Source organism: Anopheles aquasalis, chromosome 2, assembly GCF_943734665.1.
Source record: "Anopheles aquasalis chromosome 2, idAnoAquaMG_Q_19, whole genome shotgun sequence".
Taxonomy (NCBI): domain Eukaryota; kingdom Metazoa; phylum Arthropoda; class Insecta; order Diptera; family Culicidae; genus Anopheles; species Anopheles aquasalis.
Window position 1 is genome coordinate 81,165,647 of NC_064877.1, and position 15,000 is coordinate 81,180,646.

Sequence of the window (15,000 nt, forward strand, 5' to 3'; positions counted from 1 at the left end):
TTCCCCCGTGAAATGCTCGCCTTGTAGCGCATGCAAAGCAAAACTTCTCCTGGGACATTTCAATATCACATATGCACAAACACGCCCTCCCTCCCCTTCTGTCCCTAATGTGTTCGCTTGACGGCGATGGAGGGCTCTCTTGCAGCGGCGATGGAGGGCTGAGTGGCCACTGTCCTGGCACGAAAAGTGGAGAAAAATAAATTGCTTTAATCATTGGGCCGGGTCTGGGGTTTTTTTTTGTGTTTGTGAGAAATCCACAATGATAATTTTAATCTCCCATTTACATTCCCCCCCCCCCCCCCCCCTCGAGGATAATGCGCGATCACGAGTGTCGTGTGGTTTTCTCGTGTCGCCTCCAATGAGTAAATGAGCTTCAAGGGGGGGGACGAAGGACAACCAAATGGCACCCCACGCCAATTGCGTGCTACCATCGGTGGTGGCCTGGCATGACGTGCACGTTCGGTTGTACATATGTGTGACCAGTGTGACCACTGGCCCCCCAGAAGACTTGTGTCCTCGTGAGCTTCGAAACTGTCCGTTCATCGTCGCCTTGGTGGCGGTGGCAGGCACCACAAATCCATCACGGGGGGACCACCGGATTCTCGAAATCCGGCCCTCCGGCAAATGGTGTGCAACGGTAGGATTTTCCTTCCATTTTCTTTTTTTTTTTTCTCCATTCCCTAACCGGTCACATCCATGGGCCCCATGACACTTTCCCTGAGCGCGCGCGTGCTTAATGGGTACCCTGTAAACGATTGCCATAAAACGGTTATAAGCCGTCGCAATGCCACAGGAAATTATCATTTCCACCCGGCGCGCGCTGTAAAGCACACTGACCATGTGTGTATGTGTGTGTGTGTCTGGATTGTGGGAGGGTGAGTAGGGGAGGTCTGGAGAGAAAATCCGGGTCCCTCGTACGAGTAAAGCACTGGATCATTTTGACGATTGTTGTTCTCTCACTGCCGCTGGCCCCTTTTTTCTCTGGTCCATTGTTTTCTCTCTCTCTCTCTCTCTCTCTCTCTCTCTCTCTCTCTCTCTCTCTCTCTCTCTCTCTCTCCCTCTTTGCTGTTGTTGTGTGCCATTTTATGGAAACAGAGTTTCGGTGGAGGCGCATGGTAGGAAATGAAATTTCATTTCGAAAAAAAAATGAAGGCAGCATTTGAGTGGCTTTTCGGTGAATATTTTTGCTAGTGATGGGTGCCACTGGCGTCGAGTAGCTTCAGGTGTAATCCTCATAATTTGGATAGGATATGGCCTCAACTTGTTTAAGATATTGTCGTATTATACCGGATTCATTTTAAAAAGACCGTCACATAATTGGGGTTTCCCGAAGGGGGGGCGGTGAGGTGCTAATTGAAGCTTACACGCAGTTATTGCACGCACTAGTGTTGATGATATGTTTATTTTGTTTTGTGTTTTTTTTTTTCTCCATTCCAGGGTCCTGGCTGGGAGTACGAAACTGAGCTGCCGGAATGGGCTCGCGTCGATTGGCGTGATACGGATTTCGAGTAAGCGCCTCGTCAACGATCAGGCAACCCGTAAATCTGGCACATCGCACCTCAAAACCCAGACCAACAAACCAGAGCAGAGAGTGTGTTCGTGATGCGATCCGCTTTACGTTACGTTTTCGTAAGTTTCGTAAACCATTTGTAGATGTGACCGAGTGACAAGGGAACAATAATTTGTTTCTTACCGTAACCAAATATCACGAAAAAGAAAAGACATAAAAGTGGCGACGCAACACGCGTCGGCAAGTCGGCAAGCAAACGTTTAATGTAAATTGTACAGATTTATTGTTGACTTAAAGGAAAGGCGGTGGGAAGAAGGGTTTTGAGAATGACGAACGAAACCGCAAAAAAAAGAACTCAATATTCAACATAGACCAGTGAGAGATCAATACCAAACTTATTATTATAACTAAACTATGATTACCGTGGTACAGCAACAGCTTCCGGAATGCGGCAAAATCGTTTTCAACATTAAAAAAAAAGGTCTAACCTAGTTGAGGGAGAGACTAGAACCGAGCAGCACCATACGTTGGTAAATTCATTCGCATATTCGTTCAGGTTTTGTAATGTCCTTTCATACTTTAATCAGAACACACGTCCTACCCTTTTTCATACCACGAATATACTAAACGAGCTAAAGCTCTTAAATATGTTCACTAAAGCTAAGGCGCTGGTTAGTTTCGCTGGTAAGAGAGGCGTCTTTCTACACAAAAACACCTTACCAGTGAGCTAAACGCCGATAAGTCTCGATGAAAGTAGAGTTCAATCACAGAACCGTGCTTCTTTTCTTTATCTTGATACAGAAGTAACGAAGCTGAATTCGAATCAGATCCCACTGAGTAGCGCCACTTTAATCTAATCCCGAACCTGCATAATCTTTTGGCCATTTCCCTCACTCCCCCCCCCCCCCCCCAAAACCCCGTCATTAATTAAGTAAGTCACTGTAAATCTTGCCTTTTGTTTGCCTTTGGAACCGAGGTTGGATTTGTTTCGCATCACAGTATCGGTATCCGTTCGGTGAAACGTAACTTTGTTATTCTCTTTGTTCATTATTGTACACATTGAAATCGGCTCATCCGCTTGTGGGCATTAGAATTTGAAAATGAATAAAATATATCCACCCCAAAGGCGCTGCAGATGCCCCTGAAGGGGTGGGGAAAGCTGCGCTCAACATTAATCGTTGATCAATCGATGGCCAGAAGCAGAACGAATAGACAATACAGCAACGACGGTATCGTGCCGTTTGCGGCAAAAGAGAGTGTATAAACACTGGGGCATTACTGTTAATAAGTTATTGATACATTTTCCTCCCTCCACCTCTTCCTCTGCACAAGTAAACTCTCTATACCAAAACCGATAATAGCAAACCGTTTAACACTTTGTTACGTTTCAGCACGAGCTGCTTCGATACTTTAGATGCCTAACTAGCGTACCGGAGAGCGGAACAGGATTTCGTTCTGCAAGACACAGCTAGGGGGGTAATAGTAGCGAGAGGCTAGTTTAAGCAACTATTAGAGCAACATTAAGAATAAGAACCTGTGTGCAACCTTCTTGAAGCATAAGGAGAAACAAAAAGACGAATAGCTTCCGTAATGCAAATGCTCTTGATAACGCGCAGAGGAAACTTTTAATCAATCAAGATCGCAACGCCAGTGGCATGTTTTATGAACCGCTACTCACCACAATGGCCACGATATCACAAGTTACAATATTATTCTGTATTGTTGTGTTTGTGCTGTTTCGTTGTTCTTAATGTGTTCTTTGCTTTAAAGCATTTTCTCTTCCGTCGAACGAAGACCGTCAAATGAATGAGCATCATTAAATCAATCTCCCGGCAAACTTTGGCCACCTTGAGGCTTGGCTTTGGTTTTTCTACCTAGTCCCCTGGCACCCAGTCCGCTGGCACCTTTACCGAGCGCGGTTGCGTGCTTACCCTAAAGTAATTGCTCGCTCATACCGGCGCACTAGCTTCGGGTACCATCTGGGAGCGAATTGCGAATGGAAAGGACATGGAATTAAAACGTAAATAAAAGCTCCCGCTCGCTCTCCATTCCCTCCAGTGTTGTGGTGGTGTGGTAAGGCGGTCGAGAACGAATAACATATGTTGCTAGCCCTCCCTGGGCAGCAGGAAGTTCTCCTCCAGAAATCGGGCGAGCGTAAACAAAACTTTTTGTCAGTCTTTTCGAGGGAGATACATGCGGGGGCACCGGGCACAACGCTACACACGCTAGTGCTGCCGATGGAGAAAATTAACTTTTTCCCTTCGCCCCAATGGCGGAAAGAGAGCCGCGCAGCAGGCGTGGTGTTTAGACGTGGAATGGATGCGATGTAAGGAAACTTTTTCACTCGGCTATTTGCGAGTTCGATTGCCTTTCAAATGAAAAGCGGAACGGGAAAACAACGTGCACAACAGCAGCAACGACGACGACATAAGGAAACAGGAAATGGAGCAAGTGCTTTGGTGTGACTGTAAGAACCCCGGGGGAGGGGCCATTGGAACCTGGGGGAGAATCGGGTACTTTTACGTTTGTGAGTGTTTTTCATGTGTGTGTTTGTGTGTCTGTGTCTATTTGGAGTGCTCCGTTTGTGTGGCTTTCGATTGCATTAAAAATATTCCAATCGAGCACTCTCTCTCTCCTTCTCTCTCTCTCTCCTTCTATCTCTCTCTATCTGTATCTTTGGGGGCCAGCTACAAGCTCGGCAACACAGGGAATGTAGATGGTATGCTCACGGCAAATGAAGCGTGAGACCGGAAAAAGACAAAACTTCATTTGAGAAATGAAGAAACTCGGTGTAAAGAGGAAGCAAGGGAATGGCTATGAAATAGTGACAATTCGCGGCTGTAGACTGTGGCAAGTCGCACCGCAAATCGTGAGCGTAACATTTCTATCTGGTCGATTTGGCCGATTAGCAGCAGCAGAAATGGAGGCGCCTCAAATGGAGGCGCCATGGGCAACGTTAAAACGCGACAGCGCACGTGTCTTGTCATGCATTTTTTCCTCAATCAGACATTATATTTAAAATGGATAGAAAGTGTTTAATCCTACCCACACTTGCCCGGCCCCTTTGGTGGACTGTCCACGATCGCGGTCTGTTGCCTGTTGCACCAGGATAAGTGCTCGCTCGCCCCGAAGGGGTCGTCGCGCGACAAAGTAAACGACAAAAGACACATTTTTTCTTAATCTTTTAAACGTTAATTTTCCTTTACTATGCATTAGTGTACACTTCTATTAGTGGTTATTTAAAATCGTAAAACAAACAACTTCCTCAAAAAAAAAACAACAACAACAACATTAAACTATTGAAGTTACTCTTTCTATCGTTTTTTGTTTTTTAAAAATTGCAATTCGTTGTCTTCGCACTTTGAAGTCCGCGTGTTCTGCGTGTTAAATGGTTAGTGTCGCTAATTTCGTTCATGTTGTCTTCTGTTCGTCTTCTGTTCTTTCCGTTTCTCGTCTGCGTATCAACTATGTGGCGTGTGAGATTCGTCCGTGTTATGTATGTTCGAACCAGGAACCAACTAGCTCTTACCGTTGTTTTAAGTTCGTTAGACCTATGTTTTATCCGCGCAGTTTAGTTATTTCTTTATGAGTTTAGATTTTAGATGCGCTTTATCGTTTGCGCTTTAGCGAAGGCGTTGCGTACAGTTTATCACGGATTTATGATTTGTATTCATCGTATATCACCTCCCACTACTCCATGTTAGTTCATATCGAAAAGGGACAAGCTTCTATTATCTACTCGATGGATAAGTTTAATATTATTTGTTAGTTTGTAAGCTGTTTTACTCCCAGTTACGTTCGTCTTTATTTTCGTTCCAATTTTCCTCCTCATTTTTCTTTCTCTACTCCGTTCTTTCTTTCTTCATTACCGCTATCCGTGCCACAGTTAGCTCTAATTTATGTGACTTTATGTATCTTAAGTTATGTAATGTTTCGTAAACTTTGTAATTTCGTTGTTCATCAATAAACGTACACAAACCAACGACCCGTATCGCTTGCCCTCACACCATACAACCAAGAAAGATGACTCGACCCCCGGCCCCCTTGTATGGCCTACACGTTCCTATTAATCCTACCAGCCCGCAATCCTGTTCCTCTCTCTCTCTCTCTCTCTCTCTGCCCATCGAACGTGGAGGGACGCCAAAGATCGAAAGATTCTCACGCCACAGCTAAGAAGAGACTATGGGCTGTGGAATTTTCAATTAACCATTCCACTGGTTCCACAGTCCCCTCCACTCCCTCCCGCAAGGATTCCGCCAACGGCTTCTTATTCGTCCCCATTTTCGGGGAAGTTTGGCGTGTGGAGTGATTGGATTGGCTTAATTTTGTGTGTCCCTTCGTGTCTTTTCGCCTTCTCCTAGCTGGCTGGCTAGCTTCCTGCCACCAGATTGGGGCTGCAGAAACCAACGGACGGACGGACGGATGGACGGACGCAACAACAATCAACCGATGGCCAATCGAATCGGGGCAAATTTTGCTGTTTGCTCATCGGCCCATCTGCCGCGCGGTTACTACCGGCCATCGGCCATGATTCTGCTGACATCCCGAAATTCTTTCCTCAATTATTCAATTATCGAACCTTCGGCCCTTCCTTGTAAGGAGGATGTTAGAGCCGCGCTTGGCTGTCTTGCGGCGCATAGCTCCCGGTTGTTGGTTGTGATGTTTGTCCCTCTTTTGGTTTTACGCTTTCTTTCCAGCCGAACTCCATTAGCTCACGCGCTGCGCCTTTTTTTTCGCGTATCGATCGCGGTTCTGCGAGGGGATAATCTTGCTCAGCCGAACAGTGAAGCTCGCCTTGGCTCCCATTCCCAAACCCGAAGTGCATTTTGCGCTTATCCAGCTCAAAATGTTGAAATGGAGGTGAGTGAGAGTAGCAAAGCTAATTGTTTGCCGCACTTTTATGAACTTTCGAAGCGGTTGCGGCGGAAAACCAACAGCCAACCACGGACCGGAAATCCGTTTCCGGAGAGCAATCGTAGATTGTGTTGAGGCCAAAAATGTCAACGACTGCGACCTTTCTTCCCCTTTCCTTTTGACACCACCTTCACCAAAGGCCCAGGGACGAAGGGTGAAGGTTTGTTTGTGTTTGTCCATCCCGGCGAAAGACACTTCTCCGAGTTCCTACCGCAAGAGGCCGTTCATTTCATTCCGACCATGCCAGCGACCTTCCGCGCACCAGACCAGCAGCCGTTGTCTGCAATATCGAAATTGTCACCATCGTACCGCCGCACAGGAAATTGAAAAGTGATTATCATCAGCAACTGATGATAATGGCACGATGCGAGCGACGAAGGGTCGCGGATTGGTGGTCTGGTGGCTCCTCCTCGTCCCCTGGTCTCCTTTATGGGGAGGGGGGTTGAAAAAGGCGAGTCAAAAAGAAAAATGATCGCGTCAGGTTAGTGGAATCAAGACGCCTCAACTTTTATTATGAGATTGATTAATATTTGCTCAACGATGACGACGACGGCGACGACGACCTAACTTCCTTTCGATTTTCTTCTGTGGTGGGGGGGAGGCGGGGGTGTTTGGGAGGGAGACTAAAAATAACCAGCCCCCGCGCGGGGGGTAACCGCCAGCTGTCACTCGCAATCCCTAATTTGTGTTCGTTCTTTCTCGCGCTTTTGTTATCGGTTAATAGCTTTCCTGTACAGAGCATTGATACAGAGAGCGGTGGGTCCCAGGAAGGATGTGTAGGGTGGTACGAGGTGTCACTCGCGATTTAGAAGAAAAAGAGAGAGAGACAGGGAAAGGCAAGGTGGTATGCGAGTGAAACAGTTAATAAGAAGAATGAAAGAATGAAACGAACGAAACGAAAGAAAAAAACACACAAAATGAACTCGATCTGTGCCTTTTTTGTAGTGAAGCAGCAGAAGGTGGAGAGAAGAAAAAAAAATGAAAAAAAAAGGAAATGGAATCCAGCAACAGTAGAAATCCGAAACTCGGCGCAAGGACCGACCGAATGGGATACGTGTCAATAGGAAGCGCTGCGAACGCTGAACTCATCCTCCTACATCCCCACAGTGCAAGAGTAGATAAGGTGGGGGATGGCTTTCGGGAGTGGAATCCGTTGTATCTGACCGACGGCTTCAACCTAATGGTTAAGCTTTAAGCTCACAATCCTGAATCAGATCTATCTGACCGAAGCGAAGGTTATGGCATTAAAGAGCGTTCTGGATGGAGTAATTAAGAAGATCGCAAGCATCCCTTATCCTTGGGGGGTGACTGTCAATGACCGACGCTTCTACGCAGAGTGCAACTAGTGGGAATGAGGAGTAAAAGTACGTTGGTCATGGTTCGTTCCGGATCACGTGGACAATATATGTATATGCGTGGATAAAAGTATGTATCTACTGGCCCAATTCTCTCCAAAAAAAAAACCAATGCTGTACATAGCGTGCCGGACGAATGAGAGAATTCCTACTAGAAAACATCGATCAAAATGGTCCAGCGAGCGAGCGGACAAGTGAGCCAAGAGCGTGTCACTCGCATATCCTCCTTTTCTCGTTCGCATTATTACTACTTCTCCGGTTCGCATATATTGCTTCGCTCACATTCACCCATTGCGCCACACCACATTTTAACTAAAGAGTACGAAACGGCATTTTTCTCTACTTTCGCGTCCTGTGGCGCATTTCATACGACATCCAAACTCCAATAAATCTCCGCATCATGGCCAGTGGCGTCAGTCGATAATAAGTAGATATAAGCATAGAGATCAGTCAGTAATCTCACGGTACACGGATTGATGCTGGATCAATCATGGAGGAGTCAAATCATGTAGCGTAGCGTATCCAGTTTGCTAACTAATGTTAATGCGCTATGAAGCGAGCGCTAGCGAGAGAGAAAGAGAGTGTGTTTGCAAACAAAAGAATTCACGCTTTCCTAATGTATGAGAGTGGGAGATAAGTTTCACTTTATGTGTTTTTTTTTAACTAAAGAAAAGGATCAGGAAGTGATGATCTTCGGTTAGCATATTTCTCCCGTTTGTTAACTGTTTCCATTTATCGTCCGTGTAGCGCACAATGTTAGTCATAAATCTGCCAAATAGAACCCCATTGATATAATTGGCAGAAAATTTATGAGTTCATTTGCATTTATCGGAAACATCCATAGGGCGGTAGTCTGATTTGCAGCGTAAATAAGAGCACCTTCCGACAGGAACATCCATCTCCATTAGTATCCGGATCATTTTGTGATTTTTTGTGCACTAGACGAAGATTTTGGGCATCTTGAACCGTCTGTATGGTCGATTATTCGATCGTTATCGTCATGAATCAAATTGCTTCGATTAGCTCTTTGCGTGGACCTCTGTTGAATGTAAAGTTTGTCGAAAACCATAGGAAACTTCATCAGCTATCCGAAAGGAGTGCTTACCGGATCTCAAAGTGTGATGTGCGAGTGCGTAAGCGTAGTGTGCAGTTGAAATGGGACAAAACCGTGAATTAAACAAAAATACAACAGAATAATCAAACAAGCTTTAACTGGAACTACACTGGAATGTGAGGGAATGTGTTCTAGCGATGCAAGAGTAATAAACCGTAGCACTTTCAGGAACTAGAACCAATAACTAACAGGCAGACAAAATAGGAAGGCACAAGGCGCAAGGAAGCAAACATCAAAAACACTGCATAACAATTATAACTACCTATGGTATTCAAGAAGAAGACAAAAATTCAAAAAAAAACGGCAAATCAAATATTCATTCATCGAGCTTTTTAATATAAAACAAACAAAAAACTAATGGATAAAACGGAAGAAAGTGAGTAAGCGCGATGGGGATAACGACCGCTAACCGGATAACGTAAAGCATTCCAGGAAGCACAGTGTGAAATGTACACGAAGAAAGAACCAACCAATAAGGCAGAACAACCGAACTACAACTGTAAGACAATGAAAACAGAATATCAAAACTGAATACGGAAGGATCAAAACGAGTACAGCAGAACAATTGTAGCTGCCCAGTTATTTAAAGCAAAAGAAGAACAGAGCATAAAAACACAAATTTTACAAAATTGTACCAAACTCCATCTAATAATAGCATCGCATTTCGAGCCGGCACGTTCGCTGACGTGGGTTTCCTCGTTAGCTCTCGTTACTGTGACTGTTCCGTTGCGGTACTTACGTTGGGCCGTGGTACAAAAGCGTAGATTCAGTAGTCACTTCTACTTCTACTTTCGCCAAAAAGGAAACCAACCGATCGATCAGTGGAACGGTGGTTAGTGGCATCCTGAGTGGCAGTGCTTGATCAGTCTCAATTCTGTGCTGGCAAACGAGGCGCGGTCGCTCTGGTAATATAGATGAATGCAAACCCTAAATGCTTCTAAGCCATTCTTTTTATCGTTGAATAATAGTTATGTTACAACAAAAGTAAAGAGAGAGAAAAAAACATAAATAAAATAAAACTTCTGTAGAATAGTTAAACTATCAAACGAATAAAAGGAATACTATTAACGCGTGGAGTGCTGCCGAGCAACATGATTTCGAAACCGCTACCGTAGGGCCGTTGGGAGTTGTTGGAAGCTCTATATTCAAAACTGTACATAGAACGAATGCGGAAGGCGTGTGTGCATATGAAGGGGGAAGGGAGGAGCGACGATGGCGCTGCTACTTGAATTGGTATAGAACACATTTAATTACACCACCTCCCTAACGTAGACGATAGTGCAGGCGTTGGGAAGGGTGGCAAGACGACGGTGGTTCAGCGGGGCGCTTGGAGAAGGGAAGTTTGAGGAAGTGGCCGTGCAGCAGTACCACAAACAAACAACGGACGGACATGTACTAATCGTAAAACAACTATTTTGTAACTTTTGGAAAATAACTCAAATAAAATAACATATCTGCACACGTGTGTTTTTCAACGGCGATTTTTAAAACCAATTTCCATTGTTGTAGCTCAGTTGGCGGTGCGAAATCCGCGCTCCAGGAGCCTTTGAACGATGATTTTCCGCTGTTTTCCGAAGTTTTCTCCAGGTTTGTGGTAAGAAATGGCGTCCTTTACATGCAGTGTGTGGTACCGAGAAGTGATTTGTTTTTTTTTGTTTCTTAATTGATTTGTTTTGCACGCATTTTCAGCACGTGCTCTGAAAACTGGAAACGAGGAAAGAAAATCCCGTGGCTTAGTGGAGTATACTACAAGATAATTCTTATGGCATTTTTTAGGTGTTCTATCATAAAAAGGTTTTCGAATCTGCATGCGGTATGCGCCCCGCATTCGGAGGGAATGAACATGATCGGATATTCGCAGGGAGGGATCCACGGTCGTGCCGTGCTCCAAACGTACCCGGACCATCAACATCTTCGAAGTCATTCTTCAATTCTACCACAGTACAGAGCGTGAGCATTGTAATCGCCAGCGATGACCACACGCATGAAGCATGATAACGGGGATTCCCAAGGCATTTGCAGCATCCATCAGCGCGTCGACAGTGAGCAATGGATTGCGGGCATCTTATCAAAGGTCAAAGGGCACGGTTATCATTGCAGACCGATTTGCGAAAAGAATTGTTCTCAATGTTTGAGATTTAGGTATATTCCTCAATACAGAACCGTTTTCTAACCGTTCGCTGATTCATATGAAGACTGATAGGCGAATTCAATGGAAAGGAAGAATAAATGAATAGCGACGATTAAAAAAAATAGTTCAATTTCTCGCATCTAATAAACCTTATCGCAGAGAATCCGCTCAGCGCTGCTCAGAATGTATGTTTTTGTTTTGTGTAAGAGAGGTGCTTTATGGATGATAAGCCTCACAGTGTAAGCTTCGGTATTTCAACAAACCAGCGCACAGCATGACTTATCAAACAGAATGTCTTTGTGTTAGTGCAAGTGGTCGAGAAGATAAACGGGATGTAAATCCTTCCATATATAGTACTCTCGGTTACGGACTCGAGTTGCTCTTGACAAAGTTTGATATTATATCAAGCAAACTGCAAAGAGTGGAAGATAAACTGCAACGAATGGAAGAGAAGCAGCAACGAATGGAAACCATGCAGCAGAGTATGAACGACAATCTAAAGAGTGTGGAAAGCAAGTTGTTGACGATAGAAAATAGTATTCAGAAACGTAGATCTATCTAATCGCACTTAATTTAAGCGAGGTTCACGACAACATCCAGGAACATGCATCCATACAAGGCGAAATAGTGGAAGCAATAATGAACCATCGATCAAGCCAAGAACAGAGCCAAAAAGAAATAATGACTGTGCTTCATAAATTGGAAAATCAAGTCGCGTTTAATTTACGTGAGGTTCACAATCGAGATCAGGAGGTGAATACAGCGCTTCATAAACTCGATAAAGAGATCGAGCATGAGCTGTATAAGCAATATAGTCAGCTTACATTTTCTTCGTGCAAAGATGTTCCTTCGAAAATCTCTGGTACATATCTGATCCGCGTGAAACGTGATAGTGAACCGTTTGAAGTGTATTGCGAACAGAAATCGTTCGGCGGTGGATGGATTGTGTTTCAGTACCGTTACGACGGATCACTGGAGTTTTATCGTGGATGGCATGAGTTTCACGACGGTTTTGGTGATTTAAACAAAGAGTTTTGGTTGGGTCTTGAGAAGGTTCACCAGATAACAAGTGCCCGTAAGCATGAATTGGTTGTAGAGTTGAAAGACTTTAACGGAACTTACAAATATGCGCGGTATGATGCATTCGAGATAGGAAGTGAGAGTGAGCAATACAACTTGAAGGATATCGGAAAGTATAGTGGCACTGCAGGTGATGAAATGTCCAATTATAAGGGTAGGAAGATCTCAACCAAACATCATGATAATGCTGAGAACAGCATGGGGCATTGTGCTCAGCGCCATGAAGGTGCATGGTGGCACTGGTATTGTAACCTCGCGAATCTGAACGGGCAATACATGGATGTTGAATACGAAGGATCAGGGGCTTTCTATTATTTCGATGGCTCTTTCGATCAAAGATTGCGTTATTCAAGAATGATGATCCGCGAGAAGGAATAGCGTTTCTAGTCGGATCAATGGTGCAGTGAATTGAATGAAAAATCAACAATACCGAATCGAAACAAAATAAAAAGAATTTTTTCAAAAACAATCGAGAAAAAGTCTTTTACATGAGGAAGATGTTTGCTTCCCACACCCCAAACCCAAAGTTCATCCGAAACACCATTCCAGAGGTGAAGTATAAAGAAAGAAACTCGGAAAGAACACAATAAATAGATGCCCTGGGCGAATCTCGCGCCGAGCGTTTGCGGATTCCCCTTTTTCAACCGCGTGATATAACGAGCCACGATGCGGGACACGACGACGCGGAGCGCTTTTCAGGATGTTATCGACGGGAACGATCATCTTCAGAGCATAGGTGGTTCGTCCTAAATCGAGTGTTCGCCATCAAAGAGAAACCCAGCACCTCCGGAAGTCCGTTAGAAACTCGCCCACTTTATTTTTGAATCTAAGGCACAGTGGGCGTGCGGTGTGCCACAGGTGGTCAACATTTTTCGAACCGTGGTGAAGCAGCGAACGCGGTGCCATATATCGGCCACGAATGACAGTAAAATGCAGCATTATGTGTGTACCGGTCAGCATAAAGCATTTTGTTTTCTAAAGAAGCTGTATGCTGGTGTGTTTAAAGTTTTTTTTTGGCGATTCACTGTAATCAAATTCCACGGACGCCATTTTCCAAAAAAGAGAGAAGAATCACAAAAGAGGCAAAAGGCAAAAACGGCTGTCTCGCGCGTGCAGATTCGCGAAATACGGCTGTAAATCGACGGTGTTTGTGGGAAAGGTGTGATTCACGCTCGAAAACCGTGTCCGTGCAGCACCGGTCAAGTGTTATGTTTCGTGTGGCGTGAACGCTTCGGCGTGTATTTCGCATCGCAGAGTGCAGCAGCAGCAGCAGCAGCAGCATCATCATCATCATCCCGTCATCACCATCATCATCATCATCATCATCACCATCATCACCATCATTGTGTCGTCAAAAAGTGCTGCCTTGCGTATCGGTCAAAGGAAGCAACGCTTCGGCGGAATGGAAAATCCGCGGCAGCTGCGATAATCCCGAAGCAGGTCTGTGCTCCAGAGTCCTCCAGCGCCGCGCCGCGCCGCGCCACTCCGCTCTTCTCGGACGCCGCGGCAGCCTCTCCGTCGCCGTCAATGCGTGGCTCGGCTGGAACGTGTGAAAGTGAGTGCATTTGGTGGTTCGAGCGGTGGGGTCACCAATAACCCACGCTACTTCGGTGCAACGAAGAGGAAATAATATTTTGGTTCGCTGACCTCTGCCGCACACACGCCGCCACGCACGGTTTCGCGCGTCCTTGCGAAGGAGAGTGAAAATTTAAGAACCAAAATTCAACAGCCACGCATCCGTGGCACGGTAGTGGTAGGGTGAGCCCGAAATTCCGTTCCCCTGCCCCACACCTCCCCCCGTTGAACATCTGTCGTGTGAGGGAGTGTGGTGAAGGGGGGAACACCCCGCAATTCGGTCTGGTCAAGTGACAGTCGCCTCGCTTCTTATTTGGGGAGCGCTTCTTTTTTTTTTTTGCTTCTTATTCTCTTCTCATCGTCGCAGTTTCCCGCTATTCCACTTTCTTCCGATCTGACCGCCGCGCCGCGTCGCCGACAAGCCAGCATTCAAAATCCAAACGTGTACATTGCACGGGAAAGTGGGCTGAAGGCAAGAAGCCACCGTGAATTTTGTGCGTGCATTGACGGGCGCAAAAAAGGCGAAAAATAGAAGAAAAGGCTCCTTGCCGCCAAGGGGCGCGCGTCTGTGTTTGGTGGTGCTCTGCACGGAAGGAAAATTTATCCACCTAATCCATCATCGCACTTCACCCATCATCCTTTATTGTGGATTGTGCTTTCTGGTCCTTCGTCGTTGTCGTCATCGGCGTCGTGCCAGCTTGACCCGCTTCGCACCAGAAAACCGTTGCTCCGCACGGTTTATCGCTGAAATCAAACTGGATCATGTAGTAGTAGGCGCTTTTGAGAGCATACGAGAAGGATCGAATTGAAATTTAGAAGAATTAGAAGCTAGTTAGATGTTGATAAAACTCAAAACGTTGCTCTAATTACAGGAACGATACAAATTAATGCATGCACCCCATCAAACGGTATCTCCACCGATCCCATGTAACGGTACAGCGGGCCGCCGTTGTGGGGCCGCCTTCCCTCGCTCCTACCTCCTTGGAAATCATTTTTCCGCGCTGCTATTGCACCGTTTGACAGCTCCAGCTTTTCTTTGTTGTGCCTCGCAGACAGACTAGGAGGCTGAGAAAATCGCACGTCTCGTGTGGCGAGAGAGCGCGAGAGGACGCGCCAAGGATCATGAATGAAACACGAAGGAGCGCAGTAGAGTAGGCTTTGTGAAAACTTGCGGTTAGCTTCGAGAGGCAGCCGACTCTTCTCCGACGCCCGCTTACCCTGTCTGTCTATCCTACGGGGGCGACGTCAAAAGAACGCGCCAACTTTTATTCGGAGCCGCTTTTCCGGAAGCGAACGCGGTATCGTTTTCCAGGATATGTGA

The 15,000-nt window shown here is 45.7% G+C and overlaps 3 protein-coding genes across 7 annotated transcripts in view; all 3 read left to right on the forward strand.

The window, feature by feature from the left end:
• The window catches only part of LOC126568888 (pseudouridylate synthase RPUSD2-like), a 152,552-nt gene extending 147,057 nt beyond the window's left edge, over positions 1-5,495 (forward strand). For 3 of the 4 annotated variants that reach the window (XM_050225563.1, XM_050225565.1, XM_050225564.1), the window contains one exon: positions 1,438-5,495. In XM_050225563.1, the coding sequence (XP_050081520.1) occupies positions 1,438-1,512 (75 nt within the window). In that variant the 3' untranslated portion in view covers positions 1,513-5,495. The remainder of the gene's footprint in view (positions 1-1,437) is intronic. The other variant, XR_007607775.1, reaches the window with a different exon arrangement.
• Positions 5,496-11,585: 6,090 nt separating this feature from the next.
• LOC126569281 (fibroleukin-like) lies at positions 11,586-12,482 on the forward strand. The gene has a single exon (XM_050226254.1). The coding sequence runs from the start codon at positions 11,664-11,666 to the stop codon at positions 12,480-12,482; it is 819 nt and encodes a 272-aa protein (XP_050082211.1). The 5' UTR covers positions 11,586-11,663.
• A 675-nt stretch (positions 12,483-13,157) lies between these two features.
• Positions 13,158-15,000, forward strand: part of LOC126581183 (nipped-B protein) — a 12,511-nt gene continuing 10,668 nt past the window's right edge. For both annotated transcript variants that reach the window (XM_050244669.1, XM_050244671.1), the window contains exon 1: positions 13,158-13,659. The gene's annotated coding sequence lies outside the window, so the exon portion shown is untranslated. The remainder of the gene's footprint in view (positions 13,660-15,000) is intronic.